Source organism: Danio aesculapii, chromosome 5 (genome assembly GCF_903798145.1).
Source record: "Danio aesculapii chromosome 5, fDanAes4.1, whole genome shotgun sequence".
Classification (NCBI taxonomy): domain Eukaryota; kingdom Metazoa; phylum Chordata; class Actinopteri; order Cypriniformes; family Danionidae; genus Danio; species Danio aesculapii.
Window position 1 is genome coordinate 45,633,084 of NC_079439.1, and position 26,786 is coordinate 45,659,869.

Genomic DNA, 26,786 nt, shown 5'->3' on the forward strand with positions numbered 1-26,786 from the left:
ATGGATAGCATACTTCATAACTTAGCAATATTTTTCAGATGAAAGAAGGCAATTTTTGTCTAATATGACTAATATTATTCTAATGTCTAATGTCTAATTTTGTCCAATAATAATTCTGTCTAATATGACACCCAGATCTTTTATAGTAGAGTGATAATATCAAGCAGGCACTTTAAGTAAATATTTAAGTAAATGTCTAAAGGGTCCAATGATTTAAAAAAAAAATACTTTTTTGTAAAACCATCGGCTGGAGAACATTATGATAACACAATGACTCTGATAAACAAAATTTAAATGTTTAAGACTTTTAGACTCGTTTTTTTTTTCTTGCTAAAAATAAGGCGGAGCTGGTATCCCAACCACAAAATGATGGCTAATTAAAAACAACCACATTTTGCATTATTCTTGTCATCTTATCAAGTAAAACCTTATCTTATTTAACAAGGCTAAAATTAAATGGTCAGAGCAGGTCAGTGTCTCAGCATGAACACAGAGCATTCACACACACACACCAAATAACACTACACTAAGCCAGCGATTAAGAAGGCATTGTGTCGTGCACATTACACCAACTGCAAGTTATGCCTCCCTCAAAATAAATAAATAAATACAATTAATTAATTAATAATAACATGACATTTTTTGTTTTAAATTTGTTGATTTTCAGATATAGCTTTCAAATCTTTTTAAGTAACAGAACTTAACAATGCATTAAATTATATAACCAGACACGTAGAGATAGACATAGACATTGACACAGATTGCATAATAATTAACTACCCTCAGCAATAAACCAAGCTCTTTTTGCAATTAAATAAATAACGTTAAATAAAATGTCAAATTATGTTTCATCATTATATTACAGGAAAACTTTTGAGATATAGTTGGGTGGGAATGGTTAAAGTATTGTTATCTTTATTTGTTTATAGTAGTGTTTATTATAAACGATGTATCTGTGTACTTAAAATTAATTTGCCCTCATAATCTTTAATCGGATATTATAACATTCCCTGCCCCCTCAAACCAGCTTTTCTTCACTTCTGGTCACATGGAATGCCTTTAGGGCGGAACTATCAGTGCATGTCTAGTTACTGCACTGCTATGGTCCAATTGTCAATTGTTTTTTCATTTAGTTGGCAACATACATTTCAAATCATACAATCAGTAAGGACAAAATCATGAATCACCCTATGTTTCCCTCGGATGTACTTTACAATATGGAAAAAAAGAAAAAAACTTAATTTTAATTTCTTGCTGACTTTATGAAAGTGAATAAAAGGTGGTAGAGCTAAAGATGTGACGTTGCTTTGACTCTTGGGTAGAAGTTTGCATGGAGCTCACTTCATTGGGTGCTGCTTCTCAATTCGTATTTGTGCTTCCCTCTTCTTGCTTCTTTTCCTCGCATCTTAGCTCCACCCCATCAAGATGTGAGGGAATGATACAAGAAAGTGATGTGATAGGATAAATGGAATGCAAGGAAAGGTTATATTCTCACTTTCTTTAGTGTCACTTCAAAGCGTCTTCATTTATTGAATGTGTACATCAGTGATTTTTAGGCTAGAGATCGGTATCGGCTGATAATCATATTTGACGATTCGATCGGTACTCTCCAATCCAGCCGATCTTATGAACCGATCGCATGGGTTTGTTCATGAGTTTACAAGCAGAGGAAGACGCACGTGCACACCTAGCATATACATGCAGCAGCTACAACATGTGAGGAGGTAAATGATGGGTGGGGGCGTGAGCAATCGCTGCACATGCATCATAGCAGCTAAAATATATACAGATTTGGAGCGACCACTGTTTATACAGTTTATTGGCACGACTCGCACGAGTGATGGTCTCTTTGTCGCAACTATTGTATATCCATTGTTTTAAGCTGCTGTGACGTGAGCGGAGCAACCAGCCCCATCTAGTGTCCAACCATATGACTTCTCCCGGAAGCTCTGCATATCTCCTGCATATTATCTATTATTTCCTGTAAAGCTGCTTCTGTACACACTAAATAGTTATAAGAGACATGTTTAAGATTATATGCAGTAATAATATTATATAGAATTATATGAAGAATCCTCAATTTAGTATCTTAGGTAAGGAGAGATATTTACTTAAATATCATACTTGGAGGGAAAATGTGCTTTATACATTGCCAAAGTTACATAAAGCTTGAGGCATTAGAATCGGTACTTGGTATCGGCCAATCACCATGATAAAAAAAAACAGTACTTGGTATCAGGCAATCACCATGACAAGAAATCGGTGCTCGGTATCGGCCAATCACCTTGACAAGAAATTAGTACTCTGTATCAGCCAATCACCATGACAATAAATTGGTACTTGGTATCGGCCAATCACCATGACAAGAAATTAGTAATCTGTATCAGCCAATCACCATGACAAGAAATCGGTACTCGGTATCAGCCTATCACCATGACAAGAAATCGGTACTTGGTATCAGCCTATCACCATGACAATAAATTGATACTCGGTATTGGCCAATCACCATCACAAGATATTGGTACTCGGTATCAGGCAATCACCATGACAAGAAATCAGTACTCGGTTTTGGCCAGTCACCATGACAAGAAATCAGAGCATCCCTACTGATTTTGCTTGCATATGGGTATTTGCGAATATTATAGATAATTATTTATATTGTAATAGTTTTAACCTCCACAAAACACCACGTCTTTGTCTTTTTTTATTTGGCTTATTATTAAAGATGTACTATTCACAATTATTAACTGCATTTAGTTTTGCTGAAAAGTAGGTTACATCAAAATTAAAGACACTGGATGCATATATATACAATAACTTTATACTTATTATTCACATTAATGTGTGTTTGAATTTTCTGCTGTAGTTAGCGATTTATTTAATTTTCACGTGCATCATGTTTAATCAATAAACATTTTGTAAGCTGAAATGATTAATGGGAGACCAAACTGTTTCATAACAGACACACGTTCGGAAAACAGTCTGCAAGACTTAATGGGCACCGGATGTCATTAGGTGCAGGGCCACCAATTGCCAGGACAGAAGCTCGAATTGTTTCTTTATTAGGGACGCTTGTAGTATGAAGCATAGCACAGTGACTTGATCTCACTCAATAGGGGCAGCAAGTGTGCTTCACTTCACTTGTCCTGAAAAGTAAGGCCAGAACATTTTAATCGCCCCCGGGTGGCGGACTGCAGTATAGGTCATAAGCCCTGGACACGATCCAAACTAAAAAATTGAATCACAAAAAAAAGTGACAAAATAAATTTTCCGAAATAAATGTTTAAGTTTCTGTCACTTTACATAGTTATTCTCATTCCGATGAATGTTCTTGTTTATTTGAACTATTTATTTATTTATTTGATGCTTTAAAAACAAAGTGTGGTGGTATGGAGTCATGATTGTGAGCTCTTGATTAGGTCAGTAGGTTTTGTACAGTGAAAGGAACTGGAGACATTGAGTCCATATGTTTTACAGAAGGGCTTGTTGAAAGATGAAGAGAAATCACACTCTGCTAGGCTAAAATCAAATGCATTCCCAAGATCACATTCGGATCATTGTGGGACTTTATTGTTACATGTATAGACATGTTTTTAATAAAACTGCTGTATGCTGTCAGATACACTTGATTTCATACAATAATGGCATTTAGGTTTTTTTTTTTTTTCATTTTAATTCATTCATTCATTCATACATACTTTCTTACTTATATAAATACATACATGCATACATACATACGTCTCCATATTGTGTCCACATTTTAAACGGTTATATTTCTGCCAAATATTGTGCTTTTTTTTAATAAACCATATATCAATGCAAAGCGTAATCTCCAATTTCAGATGATAATAAATAACAATTTCCAATAATTCACCCTTATGATTGGTTATGTGGTCCAGGGTCAGTCAGTTTGGTGTGATTTACGTGATCAACCTGAATATATGGGAAAATACTTCAGGAAATTTTCATACAAAACTCTTGATTACACAGATTTCTCTTAGAATTATATGATTGCATATATACATTTTTTCCAAACATATATTTTCATGATGCACATAATTTCAAAGCCACTTTAGAGAATAGGCAGGTTTCTACTGCACAAATAAAAGCAATGTGATTATCAGAAATGACTGTGTTTATGTGGCAGAATTGTACGGTTATCAGGTAGTACAATACTCAATAAATGCCTTTATACACACAGAAGAATGAAGAGAAATCATGCAGTGCATGATTCAAACAGTGATTTATATTATCTGATTGTAATACCAATAAATGGACATTTTATCAGTTTTGTGTGGAAGAATTTAGTCAAGGATAAACATTTGTTTAATCTGCTATGACTGTAGAACTGTAGCATGACTGAGTCATGATATAAATTATGTAAAAGCTTGACCACACATTATGGCCAATGTGCAAACATTCTGATTTATCCTTTTTTTTTTTTAAGTGGGCGACACGGTGGCTCAGTGGTTAGCACTGTCGCCTCACAACAATAAGGTTGCTGATTCGAGTCCAGGCTGGGCCAGTTGGCATTTCTGTGTGGAGTTTACATGTTTTCCCCATGTTGGCGTGGGTTTTCTCCAGTGTGCTCTGGTTTCCCCTACAGTCCAAAGACATGCGCTAGAGTAAGTGAATTGAATAAACTAAATTGGCCGTAGTGTATGTGTGTGGATATTTCCCAGTCCTGGGTTGCTGCTGGAAGGGCATCTGCTGCGTAAAACATATGCCAGATAAGTTGCCGGTTCATTCCGCTGTGGCAACCTCTGATGAATAAAGGGAATGAATTAAAGGGACTAAGCTGACGGAAAATAAATGAACGAATGACTATGAATGACTTCAGTCTATATCTCAAAAATTACAATTCTGTCACCATATATAATCCTCATGTTGACTTGCTACTTTTTCTGTGGAACATAATAGTTTGAATCTTGGTTTCTAGGGAACTTTATAAACAAATTTTGAGAGAAGCATGTCATGCACATGCTTCTCTCGAAAACTGTTTATAAAGATCACATTTATAATTTAAAATTGACACATCTAGTCTTGCAATAGCAATCTTACGTCCATCCCATCAGTAAGAAGAATCCTTAAAAATAACCAAATCATCATACCTCAGCCATGTTTTGGTTTTTCAGCATCCCTCCACCACCCTGACTCCATACCCCCTTCCGCCTTCTGTTGAAGTGAATGGGGAGTTTTTGCAGGACTGGGCCTGAGCTCTGACCCCTCTCGCCCTGGGCTCGAGAATCTTCCAAGTTTAGAGCTCTTCCCCGTGACACCACGCCAAATACGCTTCATTCAGTCAAACATCGGCTAAGTGAAAACTCTTGAATTGACATTGTATGGACAAAAAAACACATTGAGACAATTCTCAAAATATCTTCTTTAAGGGCTGGACAATATATTGCAAAATAATTGTTATTGTGATAATAGTATATGCGATATCCAAGTCACAGTGAAACGCAGTAGATTGAATACATTTTATATGACAAGCATTTGTGTTCTGTATGCATAGTTCGTTCATATTCAGATCTGACCAATCAGATTGGACTTTACTATTTTCATCCCCACATCTACAGGAGGTGCTGTTAGATGAACCTAGAGCTGAAAATAAATACTAATGCTGAGAGACAAGAGAGGAAAAGGATAACGTCCAATAAGAATCAGAATTTCCACCAAGGTTTTCGGTCATTTGCGGTGTTTTAAAGTCTAAGGGCTTTTAATGATCTAGGCACAAAGTCTATATCGCATGGCACAAAAGCATTAAGGGTGTGTCCAAATCCACTTTTGCTATTTTAAGGACGGAAAAATACACTTTTTCGCCCTGGCACATGGTCTCACAGGGTTGTGCTTATTCTCTTAATGAGTTTTGGGTGTGTTTTGAACATAACGTGCATTAAGCCAATCAGAGTCTCATCTCCTGTTGCCTTTAAGAGTTGTGTCGCACCATGATGCATTTGCTATTTACATGGTGGACTTTGTAAGTGGAAAAACTGAACACTTCACTAGCGAGAAAACAGTAAAACAGACCATTTGCAGTACGAGGATAAATAACGAGCCTCCTCCATTGGACCTCTTTACTTTCTCTTTATTTTACTTTTACTCTTTACTTTAGTCCTTTACGTTCGTGAATAAGCAAGTGATGGAAACTCACTCCACTGAAGACATCGATTAGATATTTAATTTTGTTTGTTAAGCGCAAAGATTTGTTTCAAAACTATTTCTAAATTCAGTTCTAATATCCAGCTAACAAAAAAATTTACAATAATAATAATAATGAAGTGTGGTAGTGTGGAGATATATGAAATATATTTGGCTAAACTGGCATTGGGCAGGTTAAAATTACCAAAACAGAGACACCCGAACCGGCAAAGCAGAATATCTGACTTAAGCATTGTTTTTCAGATAAACAAGAATGTTCACTATGCATGTTTCTTAAATATCTGCAAACATATTCTGGTATTTTTATGCTTTAGAAGAGTCAAAAACTTGCATGCAGCACCTTTAATGTTCCACACAGGAATGTCAGGTGAGTTATTGAAGACAGTGTGAAAACCTTTGCCATTATATTTTACCCCACACAAGCACTGTGTCTTGATTGCCACACCTGAATAAGGTTTATCCCTAATCACACAGAGCACACGTCGCTAACACATGAGCACAGGTGTTGTGGTATGTATGGACCCACTGATTTCCCTGTGGGTGGCACTCCCAGCATGCATGCGTCCTCGCTTGCATCTGTCTTTTTCCCTGTCTTTGACTTCATCTCTGCCTAAGCTGCCGAGTGTAATTTAAAAGCAAATAGCAGATCGAGTGAGTTTGATAAAGCAAAGAGAACATGCATACGCACACACACACACACACACACACACACACACACGCAAACTACAGTGAGCTAGAAGACGAGACAGACAGAGAGGGATGTGGACGGCAGCAGACAGTGTTGCTAGGAGACCGCACACAGTGACTGGTGTGAGAGATGTGGTTTCACATCCCTCCCCCATCCCGACAACACACTTCCTTCCCTCTCCGTCTGTTTTTCGTTCCCGCTCCCGTATTCATTGTCTCCCCCGGTCATCCTTCTTCACTTGTCACTCCTAAAATAAAGGTTCCTTATTGTCATCGATGGTTCCATGAAGATGCCTGGAACCATTTTATTCTACTAAAGATTCCCACTGGATTTCAGATGCTGGAATTGTTTTAGATGCTTGAAGAACTTATCACTAAAAGGTTCTTTAGGGAACTAAAATGTTCCTCAATGGCATCACTGTGGAAGCCCCTTTGTTTTGTTATTCTTGGCACCTTTATTCCCATCTGTCTGTTCTCATCTGTCTGTTTGCTCATTTCTGCCTTCCCTTCATCTTTCTAAGCATCTTCTGCCAGACTCTTTAACCTTCCTTAACCTCTTAAATATGGTCTCCGCCCTCCTTCCTCACTATTTCCACCTTTCTGTCTCCCCTGTTCGTCTCTGTGTTTAAGTCTAATTCATCTCTGTCTGTGTGTCTCATTGACTCTGTCGTTCGGCACGAGAGCGCCGAGCTTCTGAAGTGACAGGAGAGCAGTTGCCAACGCGGCAGCTGGCCGGTCACCATGACAACAGCCAGGTGCAGTGTAGAGGGACAGGACAATAAGTGAGGGACGGCTTATGCGACTTCACAAACACACACACACACGCCTGCACACACAGATTTTGGGTAAAGCTGTGATTTCGGGTGAAGTCTGCGATTTTTATTGCTGTGTGGGTGTTTGTTTATTCTGTGTGGATGTATTGTTCTGTGTGTGTGTGTGTGTATATTTGTGTGGGTGTATATTTGTGTGGGTGTATATGATATGTGCATATCCCATCTGTTCTTAAATGATCTGAATGAACTGACCTTATGACCCACACATCTATATGAACACGTGTGTGCATGTGTGTTTTCACTTGTTGTTACACCTGTAATGAAATGCCTGAAGAAATGTAATGTGCTTAGATGTGCGTCTGTGTGTATGTACTGGTTTATGAGGACGAAATATGTGTAATGACATGGGTGTGACATTGTTGTACTATTAGGGTGGTTTACATGGACATAACTTGGGTCCTCATAATTCAAAATTCTTGAATCGTGGTAAATAGTTAAGATGGTATTTTTAAATTAAACATTTGCCTCAGGTTTCTTGTGAAGGTTGGATTTATGGTCCCACTTTATATTAAGGGCCCTTGACTAGTGCTTAATTTGTAAATGGATCATTTCTGGAACAAAACCAGGAAGTAAAAGTTACCGTGACCAACGTCCGCCACACAGTCACAGTTTTCCCGGAATATGACGTTACTAAATAGTTAATACAAATATACAATACAGTCTTCAATTATTTAGTGCAATATAATGTAATGGGTGAACAATGGCTAAAGAACAAACAAACAAACATGGAACTACAAACATAAATGGTATGAAACATAAATATCCAGTTTACTAACACCACTGACATTCAGTTCACTATTATGTGCCAAGCGAAAATGACTCCCTGAGTCCAATCTTCAAGAATGGTCCACAGTTACCTCTTCCGTCATGTTTTCTGGCTGACTTGAGATTGCTTTGCTTTTGTCTCCTGCTATCCTGATCCATTCATGCAGTTTCATCTTCTCAAGATCTCTTTTCATCAGGCTCATTATCAGATTTACTTGTGGTTTAAAAAAATGCCATTATTTATTTTCGCTGCTCACTCATACAATAATCACCAAACAATGAGAGTGATTGTAAACGTAAGAAAGCTGATTGGTCGAAAGTGACTAGCTTTGTGTGCGCACTCACACAGTCAACACCGCTTTGCTCGCTGTTTTTCACCCAGACTCATTCACGTTCTCTCACTCACACACACACACATGCAGGTATCCACCACACAAAAGTTAGTGCCGGGTCAGTTAGAATAAATACCGCAACGCAAAACACGAATTTCTGACAATTCCCAGAACAGGATCTGGCAAGATCCGGCTTAAACTAAGCACTGGCCTTAACTTATATGTAATAACACTGATATTAGTAATTGATTACAATGTGCTTATAGTGTAAGTACATATTTTTACATTGTACTTATGCTTGATTAAATATGTGCATGTAAATACATCTGTAATTAATTTCTGTAAGTACATTTGTAATTACACTGTTGACCATCCCTACACCTTAACCCACTCTTTAACCTACCCATACCACTAAACCTGTCCCTAACCCTACCCATATCCCAACTCAACAGCACTAGAAGGGTTCTGCAATACATTAAGAACACAATAAGTACATTGTTTTTATATTTTTATTTAAGTACATAGTAGTTAAGGCCACTTAATATAAAGTGGGACCGAATTAATATGCCTATCGTTTAACTCAACAAATTGAAGTTGTTCATATTTGGAAAACAACTCAGCATTTTTAAGAGTGTATGATGGTGTAGTCTGGGGTTATGTTCACATGACAACAGAGAATTTTTGCATAAATACAACAAAATGATCACCTTACATTTGCATCCATGAAATGTATAAACTTGCTGTGTAAGGCACGCCATGTCACTGTGAAAGGAAATGTTACACGTCTTCATACAACCAGTTTATTGGTTGTTGAGTACTTGCGCATACTCAACACTTAATATTCATGCACTTGGTGCCTTTAAAAAAATATATTTTTCAAAAACAACATTTTCAGACTGCCAAAATACTGTTGTTTTTGTGTAAGTCAACAGCCAAAATGCATAAACACGTCCTAAAAACCTGAACCCATGATAAAAATCTGGAATGAGAATTTAAGGGTTTGAAAGGTATTTACAATCAGTGTAATCTGCAATGATTAGGACACTTTACATTTTAAAAATACTTCTTAAAAATCCTCAAACAAGTTGTTTCTAGTTAACAAATCAAGTAAATAGATCTTATGACAGACGATCAAATGTTCTTTTTATCTCTGAAGCACAAGATGCTTTCTAGATCATCACAAATAAGGCTGCACGATATTGAAAAAATCTAACATTGCGATATTTTTTTATTCTGGGATATCTGTTGCGATATGAATATACAATTTCATTAAATTAGTTAAATAACCATTTGGAAAGAATTTATAATGTAAGATTGATTGGGATGATTCTGTAAAGGAGTGCTTAAAATATAATAATCTAAGCATAGATAAATTTAATAAAGAAAAAGATACAAATTAAATAAACATTGTTTTCCCAGGAGTCGAACTGTATTCAGGTATACAGTAATTTAATAATCAATTGTAAAATAATACTGCATAATCTTTGTTTTATAAACAAGTCAATCAATTTATCGTTATTTATTTGTCAAAGTTACAAATGGTACAATTTCATGGACCTCAATGCTTTTAAAAGCTTCACACAGTCACATGCCTCAAAAAACACTTGCAAAATGATACATTATAATCCAGACTCAACATGGCGTATACTCGCGATGTGACTATTGCAACTAACCACATTGCGATATCAATGCTGAAACGATATATTGTGCAGCCCTAATCACAATTACATCATACGGGAGAAGAAGATGATCATTAATTTGGCTTTAGTGCTTCTGTCATTAAAAATGGTTGAAATTCTGTTCAAAATTTAGTTTTTTGTTTTGGCTATGTACACCTTTGTTACACTAAATGCCATTTATCTATTAAATGTAGTCCTGGCTGGAGCAGTTGGCATTTCTGTGTGGAGTTTGCATGTTCTCCTCGTGTTCATGTGGGTTACCTCCGGTTTCCCCCACAGTCCAAAGACATCCAGTGTAGGAGAATTGGATAAACTAAATTGGTTGTAATGTATGAATGTGAGAGTGTATGAGTTTCCCAGGGTTAGGTTGTGGCTGGAAGGGCATCTGCTGTGTAAAACATATTCTGTATAAGTTGGTGGTTCAATCCACTGTTAAATAAGGGCCTAAGCTGAAGGAAAATGAATGAACGAATGAAGCTATTAAACTGTTTAAAAAAAATCCCAAGTATTTGAAACAACACGTGCGAAATACCTGAAAAAGAATGAAAATTTCACAACTGACGTCAACTGTAACTTCAGCGCTTAACACAGTAAGAGCTCCTTGTAATGTAGATGTTTCTAAGATGTAAGCAAAAATACCTGTCCTGTAGTTTCCAAAAGGAATCTCAAACCATCTTCTGAAGTGGTTTGTGTGACTAGATCGCAGTCTGTAACTAATGTGTTTCGTTTAAATTTGAATGAACCGCCTCAGTGAAAATGCATAGTTTTAATTGCAAGTGTGAATAGACCCGTGTGTGAAGGTATTTTGCACCAGTATCTTGTCTTAATATTTATATTGTTGTATGATATACAGTGAATCAGTCATTCTCAATGCTGTATCTGCTGCTGTCATACTAAAGTGCACCTTTATTTCTGTGGTCTCAGTTACAGTATTAGACTGTCACTTTCTGTGCCATTTGAAATTGTATCTGATTATAATAGCCTCTGTTTTTAGTAAAGTAACACCATCTGTGTATGTCAGGCTTTGTGTTCTGGGTAGTGTCATATTGTTTGTTGTAGAGAGTATTGATCCATGGTGTTTGGTTGTTGAGGGGAAAAGTTTAAGGAAAACATATTCATGTAATCTCACCAGGTAAAAGAATATCCACACACTTTAACTCTCCTGATATTTGTCTGTCTTGCCATATAGTCATAGCCTAGGGGGGCTTTCATTGATTCCTATTTTCATGTCAGCAAACTGAACCTGTATACTCCACACCTCACATGCGTTATACAAACATGTGTATCGATCAATACATTATATGATTATAAATGACAGTTGCTGTGTTGGGTTCGCCTTCAGCACAAATTTCTGGACATGTAGAATGAGAGTGGCATTAAATGCATTGACAAAACTGTCAGACTTCCATTCTTTTTTGAGGGTTTGTATTTATTTACGTAGGAGCTGCTAAATGGATGTACATTAAAGCATATAAAGTACACTAAATTAGGTACACCTGTCCAACTGCTCGTTAACACAAATTTCTAATCAGCCAATCACATGACAGTAACTCAATGCATTTAGGCATGTAGACATGCAGAAGGTATGCAGAAGAGCATCTCTGAATGCACAACACGTCCAACCTTGAGACGGATGGGCTACAGCAGCAGAAGACCACACCGGGTGCCACTCCTGTCAGCTAAGAATAGGAAACTGAGGCTACAATTCGCACAGGCTCACCATAATTGGACAATAGAAGATTGGAAAAATGTTGCCTGATGAGTCTCCATTTCTGCTGCGACATTCAGATGGTAGGGTCAGAATTTGGCATCAACAACATGAAAGCATGGATCCATCCTGCCTTGTATCAACAGTTCAAGCTAGTGGTGGTGTAATGGTGTGGGGGATATATTCTTGGCATACTTTGGGCCCATTAGTTCCAATTGAGCATTCTATCAACACCACAGCCTACCTGAGTATTAGTGCTGACCATGTCCATCCCTTTATGACTACAGCGTACCCATCTTCTTATGCTCTACTTCCAGCAGGATAATGCACCATATCAAGCACGAATCATCTCAGACCGGTTTCTTGATCATGACAATGAGTTCACTGTTCTCAAATAGCCTCCACAGTTACCAGATCCAATCCAATAGAGCACCTTTGGGATGTGGAAGAACGAGAGATTCGCATCATGAATGTGCAGCTGACAAATCTGCTGCAACTGCGTGATGCTTTCATGTCAATATGGACCAAAATCTCTGAGGAATATTTCTAGTACCTTGTTGAATCTATGCCATGAAGGATTAAGGCAGTTCTGAAGGCAAAAGTAGGTCCAACCAGTTACTAGTAAGGTGTGCCTATTAAAGTGGCCGGTAATTGTATGTTGACAAGTTTGAAGACAGGCGGATAAAAAATTAAGTTAGATAGTTTTGAAATGAATGGATGTACTGTATGGATTAATTTGAACTACATTTTTATTTGTTTTGCATTTTGGGATAGATCAAAATAGTGCACACTTTAGGTCTAGCATAAACTTCACACAGTCACATACTGTATGCGTCGCCATACCATGACGTGGACCCTAATGCACACCTCTCAAAAAAAATTGTCACACAACATGTCGCAGCAACATAGAGCACAAGATTAGTGATCGGCTTGGTAGCAGTGACAAGTGTGGATGGGCTTGAGAGCTGTGGAAGTGTATCAATGGCCAGTGGCATGCTTATTTAACATGTGTTTGAGTTCCCAGAGGATCTTTAGATGGATACTTTTGATTTGGGTTTACGATTAAAGTTGTTAAACGTTCACTGATTCTTTCTTCTGTGAGTGAGTGTGACTTTGAGCTACTTCTACAGTAAGAGCATCGCACTCAATTCTGGCATAAACTCAAATGACGGCAAAGAAACTCAACACAGTTGAACATAAAAACCTCACTGCCTACAAGTGTGTCTGTGTTATTTAATGTTATTGGCTGTAGTAAACACACATCCTGTTACGATACGGAAGACATAGTCAAACAAAGTCATATTTACAGAGTTTGTTTTGGTGCATAAAAGTGTTCTTGGAGCTTCGTACAGTTACAGCTGAACCACTGAAGTCACATGGAATGATTTGACAATGTTGCTGTTCTGGACTTTGAACGTCTCAGGGACATTGCTTTCTATGAGAGATCTCAGATTTGATCTAAAATATCTTTGTGTTCCAAAGATGAATGAAGGTCTCAGGATTTTGGAATGACAAGAGGGTGAGTAATTAAAACACAGTTTTCCTTTTTAGGCGAACTAACCCTTGAATACATAAAGTTTCATGATTGGTTTTTGACTGCTACATGTTCTCAAGTTCATTTCAGGCCCTGTATTTATCTTGATGTCATTCAAGTAGTGAACATGGGTGAACAGAGTCTCGCTAGCTAACTTGTTAACTCCCATTTTTCAGGTAAAACATAAAGCAGTTGTCAAGAAATGGCACCCTGGAGTTCAGGAGTGTTTGATTGACTGTTTCAAAGCCTCAAGGAGCATTAAAATATGTTGAGATGTGAGACAGTCATCAGCAGGAGGTGGGTAGTGTCAGTGTTGGTGGAGCTGCAAATGATGGCCACTTTAAAAGTGTTTCAGAGTGCAGATGCCTCTGTGGCTGTTTCAGCAGATATTGTGGAGGAAGGTGAACGAGGGGGAGGATTGAGAAACGTGAAAAGGTGAAATAATGGTATATATTATGGCGTGATCTCCTCATTCATAGTTTTGTGGTCACAAACAATGCTGGAGAATGTTAGTGAAAGATGTGGTGTGTCCTTTAGTCCTTTAGGGAAGTGGTTCAAATATTTCCCAAGTGATGTTTAACAGCAAGGACATTTTTCCATAGTATTTTATATTATATTTTTCTTCGGGGGAAAGATTTATTTCTTTAGTTTATCTGGAATAAAACAACTGAAAAATATTAAGAATATATTTTTTTCCAATTGGCTACAGAACGTATCAATGATTACATTTACTTGGACATCATTAATCAAATTATTTGCCTTAATCTAAACAAGACAATAATATGATTAAGGTGTTTACATGAGTTGCTTTTTGAGTGCTCCTTTCATGATCTCGTTTTACATGTTATAGCACATAATTCGATTAACGTCATTGCGTCAGCACGCTATCCACATTTCCTCCTGAGTGTCATGTAATTTCTGGTGTTTCATTTTTAATTTGTCGAAGTTAACTGCAGTTTGGAACTTTATTGGATACGAGTATGAACTCCTGGAAGAGTGTTGTTTTAATGGAATTTGATACTGCATGCTATATGGGGAAAAAAAACTCCGCATTTTGTGATCCAGGTGTCTGTGGTCTTTCACTGAATCAGTAGGTGCAGAGAATAGTGTCAAACAGCCGTGTGTGTATAGAATATCCTGTCGCAAATGGCGGTGAAAATCCTCCATGTCGGTAATAGTTTGATTGTTTAATAATTGTTTACATGTCTGTACTTCACTTCATTAATGCGACTATAGTCAGCATACTCCACGTCTTAATTAGATTTAAAATCGAATTAGTTTGATTATTACTTTAGTCGGATTAAGGCCATCAGAAATCGCTGTTTACATGGTAGACTCCTAATCAGAGTATTGTCTTAATCGTAATAAAATCTGATTATTGGTATCCATGTAAACATACTCTGTGTTGTCCAATGACTTGCCTAATTAACCTGTCTTGCCTAGTTAAACTTAATAAACTAATTAAGCCTGTAAATTGCACTTTAATGCTAGTGTTCTGGAAAATATCTATTAAAATATTATGTATTGTCATAAAATAATTTAATTATTCAAAATTAGTTATTAAAGTTATTATATTTAAAAATATGAAGAACAACTCTATCCTTTAAACAACTTTTTAATGAAATATTTTAAAAAGAATTGCAATTTCAGTCTATCACCGTATATCCATGAAAAACACATTTTTTGCAATGCCAGTTTTTTCCAATATGATGCAGTTTTTTCCAATATTATACTGGATCTTTGAAAGATTAAAACTTCATAAAGGAATTATGATAAAATTAAGGCCCTCAAAAGGTATGAAAAAGTTATAATTGCGTTTTTACAAGATCTTAAATTTTGTCCAAGCATTGTCCAAAGTGTTTGATTCCAAAAAAGCATAAATATTTCTATTTTCCTCCTAATATTAACAACGGCATGCTTGATCCACGTTGGCAAGTTGCTTTGTCCAGGTGATGTCACGTAATTTGCGACACATTTGTGACGCTCTCCACATGTATCGAAACCATAGAGCAAAACAGACAGCAAAATGGGAAAATGTTTAAACAGTGGCTAAAGCCTGTCGCTGAAAACAACCGCATATTATTAACAACTGTTTATTAAGGTAAAGGTTTGATACTGATTAGAACTCTTAAAATATTCTGAGAAGGTCTTTAAAAAGTCTTTAAAAGGTATTGAAATTACCTTTACGATTCCTGCATATACCTTGTTATAGTTCCTGAAAATTTTGTTTTGACTTTGTTTTATTTACCTGTTTTGTGTAATTGTACTTGGAAAATTTGTTGATGCAGTTTGTGTCTTCAGATTGGCCAAGTTACATTTGCAGAACTAGAAAAATTAAGTTGGGTTAACCAGAAAAGGTAAATTGGGGTAACTAGAAAAAAGTTATGAGAACTAGAAAGATTAAGTTGGGTTAACTAGAAAAGGTAAGTTGGTTTAACCAGAACAATAAGGTTGGGGTAACTAGAAACATTAAGTGAGAAACAATTAGGTGGAGTTAACTAGAAAAGTTTGGTTGGGGTAAAGCATCGTCATATTGATGTCTTTTAAAGGTACATTAAGAAAAATATCAGCCATGATCAAGGGGGTTTTCTGTCATGAAATCTTTGTTACCAGGTATCCCATTAAAGCAAGCAATGCACACTTCATGCATTAGAATCCTTTAAAATTCTTCTAATCAGATGACAACTTAGAAACTGAAGTTCTTTTAGTTTTCTGTTTCATATGAATCAATGTTCAACCCTGATGGAAAGCTATCCAGAAGTTTAACTTATTCTTAAAGGTGAAGTATTTGTTTAGTTTTTTTGCTCTTCTCTTAGCTGAATTAGCTACACAAATAAATAATGCTATAAATTATTGTTTGTATATTTTCGTAGATTAACTAGTCCATTTCTTCTTTCCATTTCAATTTTATATGGGTCTTGACAGTATAATGAAAGTAAGATGAAAGCTTTTGTTTAGATTGTATGTCCATAATAAACATAAAAACAAATAAATCACTTCATATTTGAACAAATTGTATCCTAGAGTGAATGTTTAATGATTGCAGCTGCACTGGGATAAGTTCTAATAAGTTTAAGTCTAGAGTAAGTCATCATTATCTGACTGTTTCAGTGTCCATGTCTTGACAGTGCAGTGAGCTCACTCTTCTAATTCATATCAGTAGATGTGCACTATAAATGCCGGTGTGTAAGTGCTCTGCTTAATTCTTCATCCCTTGGCTGAGAGCTCCGTGTTACTCTCAAACAAGCAAAGTAATGGGAAGTAAGAGTCTTAAATACTGTAATGCTAAGGAACTGACACACTACCAATAAATGTTAAAACCTATCAGTATACAGTTTAGAAAGAATGAGACTAGGTAACAGTTTATTTGACTATCATTACACTGTCATAGTTATAATACTTCATGGCATGATTATAAAGGTGATTTTATAAGTGTCATTCGCTCAGTTTTGCTTTTATAAATGAAAAGCTGACATATTTTGAGATGTATTTGTTTTGACAACTTGACTAAACATACATTACAACCTGTCAGTGTCATGACAACTTGACATTATCAAGACAACATAAATTGTCATAATTCTGCCATAAATAGGATTGTCATGAGGCCATTATAATTGTGTCATGAATGTTTTTGATATTCATATTTTATATCACTTTTTTCAGTGGAACAAAATGAATTTAGAATTTTGTTGTCTTGCATTTTGCCTTAGATTGACAAATGAGTCTAAGCAAACACAGAAAATTTGAATGATATTCAAGAGCCTGACAGCTTATCCGTAATAGTAGTAAAAGTATTTTTTATGAAGAGTAATATGTCAAGAATCACTAAGTTCTATCTTCTGTCTGACTTATATTTTATGATTTTCATTGAATTTATGAATGTACCCTTTAAACCAATAATAGCACGCAAACACAAATACACTACCTCACAAAAATCTTCTCGCCCAAGTTTTAGGAACAACAAATAATACCTTGACAATAAGGTGTAACTTTGCTAAGACAAAAGTCTTGTCACTCAACAGAAATAATGTACAGTGCAGAATATAAAGTCATGGTGCAGTGGAAAAAGAATAAATATTGTGTATGACCCCCATGAGCTTGGACGACTGCATCCATACATCTCTGCAAATAACTTATTAATAATGTCATCTGGAATGGCAAAGAGAATTCTTGCAGGACTCCCAGAGTTCATCAAGATTCTTTGGATTCATCTCCAATGCCTCCTCTTCCTTCTAATCTCAGACATGCTCAATAATGTTCATGTCTGGTGACCGGGCTAGCCAATCCTGGAGCACCTTGACCTTCTTTGCTTTCAGGAACTTTGATGTGGAGGCGGAAGTATGAGGAGTACTATCCTGCTGAAGAATTGTGTGCTGCTGTGGTTTGTAATGTAATGTGCAGCACAAATGTCTTAATACCTCAGGCTGTTGATGTTGCCATCCACTCTGCAGATCTTTCGCACGAACCTATACTGAATGTAACCCCAAACCATGATTTTTCCTTCACCAAACTTGACTGATTTCTATAAGAATCTTTGGTCCATGTGGGTTCCAATAGGTCTTCTGAAGTATTTGTGATAATTGAGATGCAGTGCAACAGATGGTTCATTGGAAAAACTAGAAGTCGTTATTATTTGTTGCTCTTACAACTGAGATCGATGACAAGACATTTGTCAGGTAGTGTAGTGTATATGAAGTAAAATAATGTCAATAATTGTTGTAGAATTTTAAAGCTGTTCTCAATGCTTTCATATTAAACAGAGAAATCTATTAATTTCATAAGAGCAAATCTTACTCACTTTCCCTCAGCTTAGTCCCTGATTTATCTAGGGTTGCTACAGCAAAATGAACCATCAATTACTCTGCAGATGCCCTTTCAACCGCATGAAAATAATGGCAAAAAAGGTAGAGAGTACACTAACTCCCAGTGCTGGGAAACTATGCATGTCTTTGGACTGTGGGGAACCAGAGCACCTGGATGAAACCCACGAGAAAACAGGAAGAACATGCAAACTCCACACAGAAATGATAAACTGACTCAGCCAGGACTCCCCGGGACCAGCAACCTTCTTGCTGTGAGGCAACAGTGCTAACCACTGAGCCATCGTGCCGACTAGCAAATCTTACATACTTTTGCAGCACTTTTTTACTTCTAAATGTTGCGTAGCAAAAATTTATGTTACATATATAAAAACCTTTATCAGGACCTATGTTGATAAAGTGTGCAGTTTAATTTGCAGTAGGTGAGATGTTGAGTCAAATCTAAGCCAAATCCATCAGTGTGAGACTCTGTATTGCTCCATATTCGCCTTCAGCTCTCCTCTACTGTAAGATCTGACCCAGATAGCATGAAGTTTAACTTGCAGGCATGGGTTTAATGAGTAATTATATAAATTCATTTATTTTTCATTCATAGCTCTTCCTAGACTTGGGCAAAGACTGGAAGTAAAACTACATGTGTGATACAAATCATCCTCTACCGCTTGCGTGTTTGCGTTTCGTGCTTGCTCGTGTATGACTTTATGAACCGGTTAGCGATGCATGACTGTGTAAGTAGGTGCCTGGATGCACATGAATCATTAGGTGACATGTATGTGCGTAATAAATGTGTTTGTTCTCTACAGGACAATACAACTGTGTGAAAACATTATATTCCTGTTACCTAGCAATACTGCTGATGCGCTTGACGTCTACATACTGTATATCTGCACATTCAGCAACACACTCCGCTAACCCACTCACCTTCTTCTCGTCATTGCTCTCTATCTCTCTCAGTTCATGTTTCTCTCCCTCTTCTGCACTTTCCCTTTCTCTCCATGCTGGAAAAACACTGGAAAAGCACAGCAGTTGACAGCTGTATCCTTTTTAGCCAATCAGAGCTCTCTCTTGTACTACCCGGCACTCAAACTCTGAGCACTCTGTACAATATCTGCCCCACAACAAGCAGCTCAAATGGGCTCTTGCTCTCTCTCTCTCTCTCTCTCTCTCTCTCTCTCTCTCTCTCTCTCTCTCTCTCTCTCTCTCTCTCTCTCTCTCTCTCTCTCTCTCTCTCTCTCTCTCTCTCTCTCTCTCTCTCTCTCTCTCTCTCTCTCTCTCTCTCTCTCTCTCTCTCCTTCTTCTTCTTCTCTTGCAAGCTTGTTCTCTCTGCTGCCAGAATGCCTGTGTACTACATGTGACAGCCTGCATTACGGACTGCAGATTTACACAGGCACAGCCGGGGCAGCCCGGGGGCCTGCAGCCAGCTGAGCTTCTCATGCTTACTCAGATCTTCTTCTCGGAGAGAGAGATGCTTCATGCCCTTTACAGGCCACTGTGATGGAAATGAACGTGCAGTTGGGAGGATTTAGAGTCACAACCTGAACATTTGCATCTTTTTAGATCACGTGTGTGATGTGTAAATGTGCAAGATGGCTCTGAAGGCGGGTGACAAGTGTGACAAGTGTTTTAAGACAAGTGTTTCCCAGCTGGTGGGACACAGGCCTGTTGCAAAAAGAACAAAAAAATTGTAAAAAAAATGCATGAATAAATAAATGCAATAATAATTGTATCAGGCTGTGTTTCTGTCATGTTTTTTTTTGGCACAGGTGATACAGTTGGTATATATATATATATATATATATATAATCAGTAAAAATGCGTAATCTTGAGTATTACGTTTCAGCGTAATTCAGCATTGTCAGCAAAAGTCCAAAATTGCGCTCAAAATACCAAGCACAGCAAAGCATGACATTGTTGGATATTGTGTGTTATTAGCCAAGCCAAAACTTGGTTATTGTTACCAGGACATCGGGTGACAAAGGAGTTGAGCATCCATGTGCAGTTTATTAAGGGTGCACTCACCCTAGGCTATTCGTACTGTGCACAGGCTCATTACCTGGTTTGTTTGACAAGTGTGAGTGCTCCGAATCGGGCCCAGGCGCGGTTCAGTTCCCCGGCCCTGGCCCGGTTGGAAGAGGTGTGCCAGAGCACGGTTTGGTTGGGCTTTGGCACGGTACTCTTTGAGTGTGAGTGTAAAGCACGCCTGAGCCCGAATCTGAAGATGCGCCATCACTTTTAAGGGACTGTTTTATTAATCATTCGAACTTTTCAATTAATGTAAACTGTCATAGTTTATTAAAGATGTGAACCCCTCGCTGCACGTCAGCTGCACCTTCAGCAAACCTCCTAATGCGTGCAGCACGAGGACGTTTATGATAATTTATGAGCGTCAGCTGTTGTGGATCTGTTCTGCAAAATATTTGGTTGCGTGTCACTGCATCCCAAATGACTAAAACAATATAACTATAGCAATCTCCACTGTGCTGAGCGAGAGCACTTCTCTTCTACTTAACTGAACAGCCGCATCATCGATGGCGTAAGCATGCTCAGGTTCGGAAGGCTAAATGCAATGTGAGTACAGGCTGTCGAGGGAGAGGGGAGGGGGGACAATCGCCCTTTGGCATAATTCAAGGCGACTGTACCAAGTGTGAGTACGCCCTAATAGGAATAGTCAGACAGGCAACGGTCAAACGGGTAGCAAACAGTAGCATAAAAGTAATCCAAGATTGTAGTAAAAAATAGGCGAATGGTAAGGATGGCTGACGTGAAACTGACGTTTCGACACAGTGTCAAGATCTCTAAGCACAAGTGAGTCAAAACACTGCACCGAAACACCCAGGTCACGTGACTAAGGTGATTCGAAACACACAAGTCACGTGACTAAAGTGTTTTAAATCGGCAGGTCATGTGACTGAAGCAATTCAAGGCATCGGTCATTTCAGAAGTGTTTCGAGACCTGAAATCAAGACTAGACAGGATTAAAGCTTGGTAATGCTACAGGTTAACAGTGAACAAGACTCAGCAAAGTGTGTGAGAATATGAGATGTATAAATAGTACACGTAATGAGTAAATCATGAGCTTCAGCTGTGTGTGTTTGTGTCAGTGTCTGAATGATTGTCAGCTGTGACAGGAGTGATAAGTGCAAAGACTTCTGGAAGTTGTAGTTCATATTGTGACAGAATTGTAGTCTGGGTGATAATGCATGTTATCCAGCTATCTGCAAAGCCTAGATTGCTGGTGATCGCGACAGTTATGTGTTTGGGGTATATTGTTTAGATATATTGTTCTGAGGTACCAGGATTTGATCATTTTAATTTCTTCAAAACATACAATGTATTAATTTGCACAAATGTGCTAATTTTGCACAGATGTTAAATTTGCAGCTAGTGAAGGAAGCATGGATACACATTCAATTGTTTGGTTAGTATATTTAGAGTTTGTTTCAGTAATTTTTTAAAATAAATAAAGTATTCTGCAATTATAGCAATAATAAAAAGTAACAAGTTCACACTTGCAGTATTTGCCTGAAGATGGAATATTCATATTTAGTGTGCTGTCTTGGGAGAAGGCTCTGATTTCAGAAAGACACCCTAACTAGTATTATTCTGCTTGTTAGTGAAGTCAGAAATAGCAGCTAATAATAGCAGCAATGTATTAATTAAATATTTATGTTTTTAATTTTAATTTTAAATTGCGGGCGACATGGTGGCTCAGTGGTTAGCACCGTCGCCTAACAACAAAGAAGGTTGCTGGTTCAAGTCCCAGCTGGGCCAGTTGGCATTTCTGTGTGGAGTTTGCATGTTCTCCCCGTGCTCAAGTGGGTATCCTCTGGGTGCTCCTGTTTCCCCCACAATCTAAAGATATGCACTATAAGTGAATTGGTTAAGCTAAATTATGAGTCTAAAGTGTATGAGTTTGTGTGTGAATGAAAAAGTTTATGGGTGTTTCCCATTGCTGAGTTGCAGCTGGAAGGGCTGGTAGGTAAGTTAGGGCACGCAAACGCTGAATACTTGCTTTCAATATTTTGTTTTCAGATAGGTAAAAGTGTTATACTGAGTTAGTTTAATTTTTGGTTTTATTATTTTCTTTTCTTTTAGCGCTACTTTTGTCCTCTTCCCCTGTGGGGTTTATTGTTTTTTAATTATTTTGTTGGTATAAATTGTGTATAATTTCCCTTTTGTGGTCATTTTTTGTTATCTATATTAATATTGTTTATTATTACTATTTTCTGTATATCTTTGATTTTTTTGTCTAATAAATGATTCTTTTTTGGCAGTATTTTGGTTGATGCATGGTTTCCTTCTCCTCCCGTATTACACAAAATTATCACAAATAAAATGTTACATACTTCAGTCCCTAAATTAATATCGAGAAGTCGAAACAGCCGTGTAAAACATATGCCAGAGTAGTTAGGTGGTGACCCCTGATAGAGGGACTAAGCTGAAGGAATGAGGGATTTTGTTTGTTTTAGGAATTTGATACATTAGTAGACATTTGGTGACTTTATACACACATTGATACATTATATTTAAAAAAATAAGCTTTTAATGCTTTTTTAATGTGCTATAATGTGCTATAATCCCACTTACGGTCAAAAGGGAATATAAACAGCTGCTTCTTCTCTTCTCCTGTCTGAGGCACTTTTCCTCTCAGTTTTTAGTGAGTTGCGTCCAGAGGGAGATGGGACTTGAGCATTAGACCCTCTGTAATGGACACTTAATCCAAACTCCTTTCCCTTTTCCACATTAAAACAGAGCAACACTGAAGAGCAGTAGCGAATACGGCGTAGAGATGTAGAGATCGCTGAGTAAAGCACTTTCACTAAGCGTCTGTGCTCTGTTAATTGTTTCAGTTCATTTGGACAGTGGGGATTTTATGTTATCAGAAAGACTGGAATTAATTTGCATGCCAATGAAAATGTCAACTAACCTTCACTTTTCTCATTTGCAGGTAACTGGGACGGGGGAAAGCTTTCAAATCCTTCCCCCTGCTCCTGATTGGTCCTCTATACCATGAGCTCTGGCTCCGCCCAGGATGTGGCGGTGGAGAATTTCCTGCGTGACATAGAGCGGCGGGGCCAGTGGCTGCACTGCGCTGTGATTGGCTGTGAGGAGGAGCATCAACGTGGCGACATGAACCTGTTGTACCGTAAAAGTCGACTGGACTGGAGACACCGAGATCAGGAGGGAAAGAAAAGGTAAATCAGAGAGAGAAATAAAGCTGTATGACTGAAGGAAGGAGAGAGAAGGAAGGATTGCACTGAAAATAAATACTTTTCTTCAATTTATTTAGAAAACAATCTTGTTTTTCCTTTTGACATACGATTATTTTGCTTGTTTTAAGGAAAAACTCACTTAATTTTGACTTATTATTTCTGAAAACAAGACAATATTTTTTGCTTGTCTAGAAAATGCTTCTTGATTTAAGAATTTGTAGTTATTTGGACTAGAATCAAGAAATCTAAGCAAGAAAAGCATGCTTTGAAGAGCTTTGGTGGAAGGTAAAGGAAAGAATTGAGCAAGAGGAAGATTAGTAAAATCCTAACTCGATAGAGGAGGTGAGAAAAAGGTGAATGAGGAGGGAGGAGAGTGGAATGAAAAAGATTATAAAAGAGACGAGAGAGAGGAGCAGCAAGATTCAGGAACATGAAACGATTAAGAGTGGTCTTAACTCTGAAATATAGACATTTGTCTTTCATATTTTATGCAAAGCATCCAAATCTTCTTTTCTGGTTGACAGACAGAGAGACAGGAGAGAGAGAGAGAGAGAGAGAGAGAGAGAGAGAGAGAGAGAGAGAGAGAGAGAGAGAGAGAGAGAGAGAGAGAGCAGGATATAATATTCCAGCACAGCCTTCTCTGGTGCACAAGTAGATCAGCAGAAATGAACAGTAGTCAAAAACAGCTGGAACACTTGAAAATCTGTTTTTATTTTTGTGAAATTATCGTAGCGATAAACAGAATTATTCATATGTTTTTACTTTTAATTAAAAAACAGCTACACGTTTTTAATTAATCATGTATCAATGAGTAAATTTCATTAATAGGAAAAACGCTCTGATCTATCATTAAAATTGTGCTGGTAATTATTTATCACAGTATAAATATGAAAAGCCTTATGCATTTTGAGAGTTGTTCGATTGCATTTAACATGCATTTGCTCATTTTTGGGAAGAAAAACAGACAATTAAATGTGTTGTAAATCATGTATATAAAACTTGAGGAATTAAGGCAATAGTTCACCCAAAATTTTTTTTTTTCACCAATTACTCACTCTTATGTGCTTTCAAACTCGTGAGACCGTTGTTCATTTTCAGAACACAACTGAGGATATTTTTGGTGAAAGGCTTGTGAAGAATTAAAAGACCAGAAAGGCACCAAGAACTTTGTGAATTTTATGAATCTATGACAATTCATTTGTCCACACACACACACACACGCACATACATATTCATGTTTTCATGTTTTACAGGCTCTAGCTTTTCCTACTGACGTAATGAATACTAGAACTACACACACATTCTTGCATTTGTTCACACACACACACACACACACACACACACACACACACACACACACACACACACACACACACACACACACACACAAAAAAACTAAAAAGTGACTTTAAACAACAGTTTCTTGAGGTTGCCATTCAAGAGAGATCAGTGCATTGTATACGCATTGTGCTGCTGACAAATATCTCGGATTCACCCGTGTGGCTTTGTTTCAAGCCTGGTTATATGTCAGCACCACGACACTTAGCGCTCTCTTGAACACGTGTCTTAAACTGATGCTGAAGAGATTTGTTAATTTAGTTTTTTGTGTGTGTTACAAAAGTATTGTGGTAGCTTCATAAAATTATGGTTGAAATATCAAGGTCTTAATGGTTCATGAGGGTGAGTAATGACGGTTTTCATTTTTGGGTAAACTATCCACAGAAAAAAATGAAATATACAATTTTTTGTATATAATATATATAAATTATATAAATATAATTGTTCTTCAAAATATATTTGTATAACAAAACAACACAAAACAATTACCCTGGTTTTCTGAAATAATTTGTACTGAACTGTTGAAATTGTTTACGGTATTTGAGGCAAGTACATAATAAGTATCTGTAATTAAATTTCCTAAAAATGAAAAGTAATCCATACTTTTTCAGTTGAAACATAATTTATTTACCGTAACTTTGTAACTAATTACACCCCACACTGATAAGAACACTATGCTGGATTATAGTGTAGTTTATTTATTTATAAAGCACAATAAAACAACAGTTGTTGACCATTGTGCTGTACAAACCTAAAAACAAATGATCAAAAATAGACAGCAACAGATAAAACAACATAGAATACATCCAACATACCACACAGCATCAACGATAAATAACAAGACATCAGATAGGTACAATAGGATCAAATTTCTCCCGATTTCTAGAAGCTCTTACTAGAAGGTGTAGTTTAAGTTTCCCTCTGAACAAAGATCCATTGGAAATTATTGTAATGGACATCGGTAGCCCGTTCCACATTTTAGGACCTACTACTGAGTAAGCTTGATCTCCTTTGTTTTCAATTTGGATCTGGGAACGACTAGCGTTTTCTGGTTCGATGACCTTAAACATCTGCCTGATATTTTGACAGTGATAAGATTAGATAGATAAGTCATAGCCAGGCCATTTAATACCCTCAAAACATACATTAAAATTTTAAATTCAATTCTAAAACATATCAGCAACCAATTTAGGGAGAACAGGAAAGGAATAATGTGGCTAAACTTGCGGGTGCCACATTTTGGACCACTTGTAGACGATTTATATGGGATTGGCCAATATGATGTGATGATATAAATGCATGGATTAATCTCTCAAATTTCGCCTGAGTTAAAAAGCCTTTCACTTCGGCTAATAAACTCAGCTGGAAAAAACAAGATTTAACTACTGCATTTACTTGTTTGTCAAATAGAAGGGTAGAATATAGGATAAAAGCTAGATTTCTTACAGATGGTTTAACGCAGTCAGATAAATTGTCCAACATTTCATGAATTGCCTGAGCCTGTTTCAGAATATTAACTGAAAAAAAGACCAAACACAGACCTTCACATAGACCCTGCCCTCAAATAAATCAGGAAAGTGGTAACAAATATCTAAAACACCATGTTTAAATAGGAATATGTCATTGCCCTCTGCAAAATCCATTTTAAAAAGCTGTAAACCGGTTGTGTGTGTGTGTTTGTGTGAGTGTGTGTGTAACATGCCATGCACTGTAAC

The 26,786-nt window shown here is 37.1% G+C and overlaps 1 protein-coding gene across 1 annotated transcript in view; it reads left to right on the forward strand.

Annotated features, from left to right (window-relative positions):
• Positions 1–26,786, forward strand: part of LOC130229486 (neuronal tyrosine-phosphorylated phosphoinositide-3-kinase adapter 1) — a 68,330-nt gene that overhangs the window by 11,557 nt on the left and 29,987 nt on the right. Inside the window, exon 2 of the mRNA XM_056458312.1 lies at positions 23,469–23,715. Within this exon, the coding sequence (XP_056314287.1) occupies positions 23,531–23,715 (185 nt within the window). The 5' untranslated portion in view covers positions 23,469–23,530. The remainder of the gene's footprint in view (positions 1–23,468; positions 23,716–26,786) is intronic.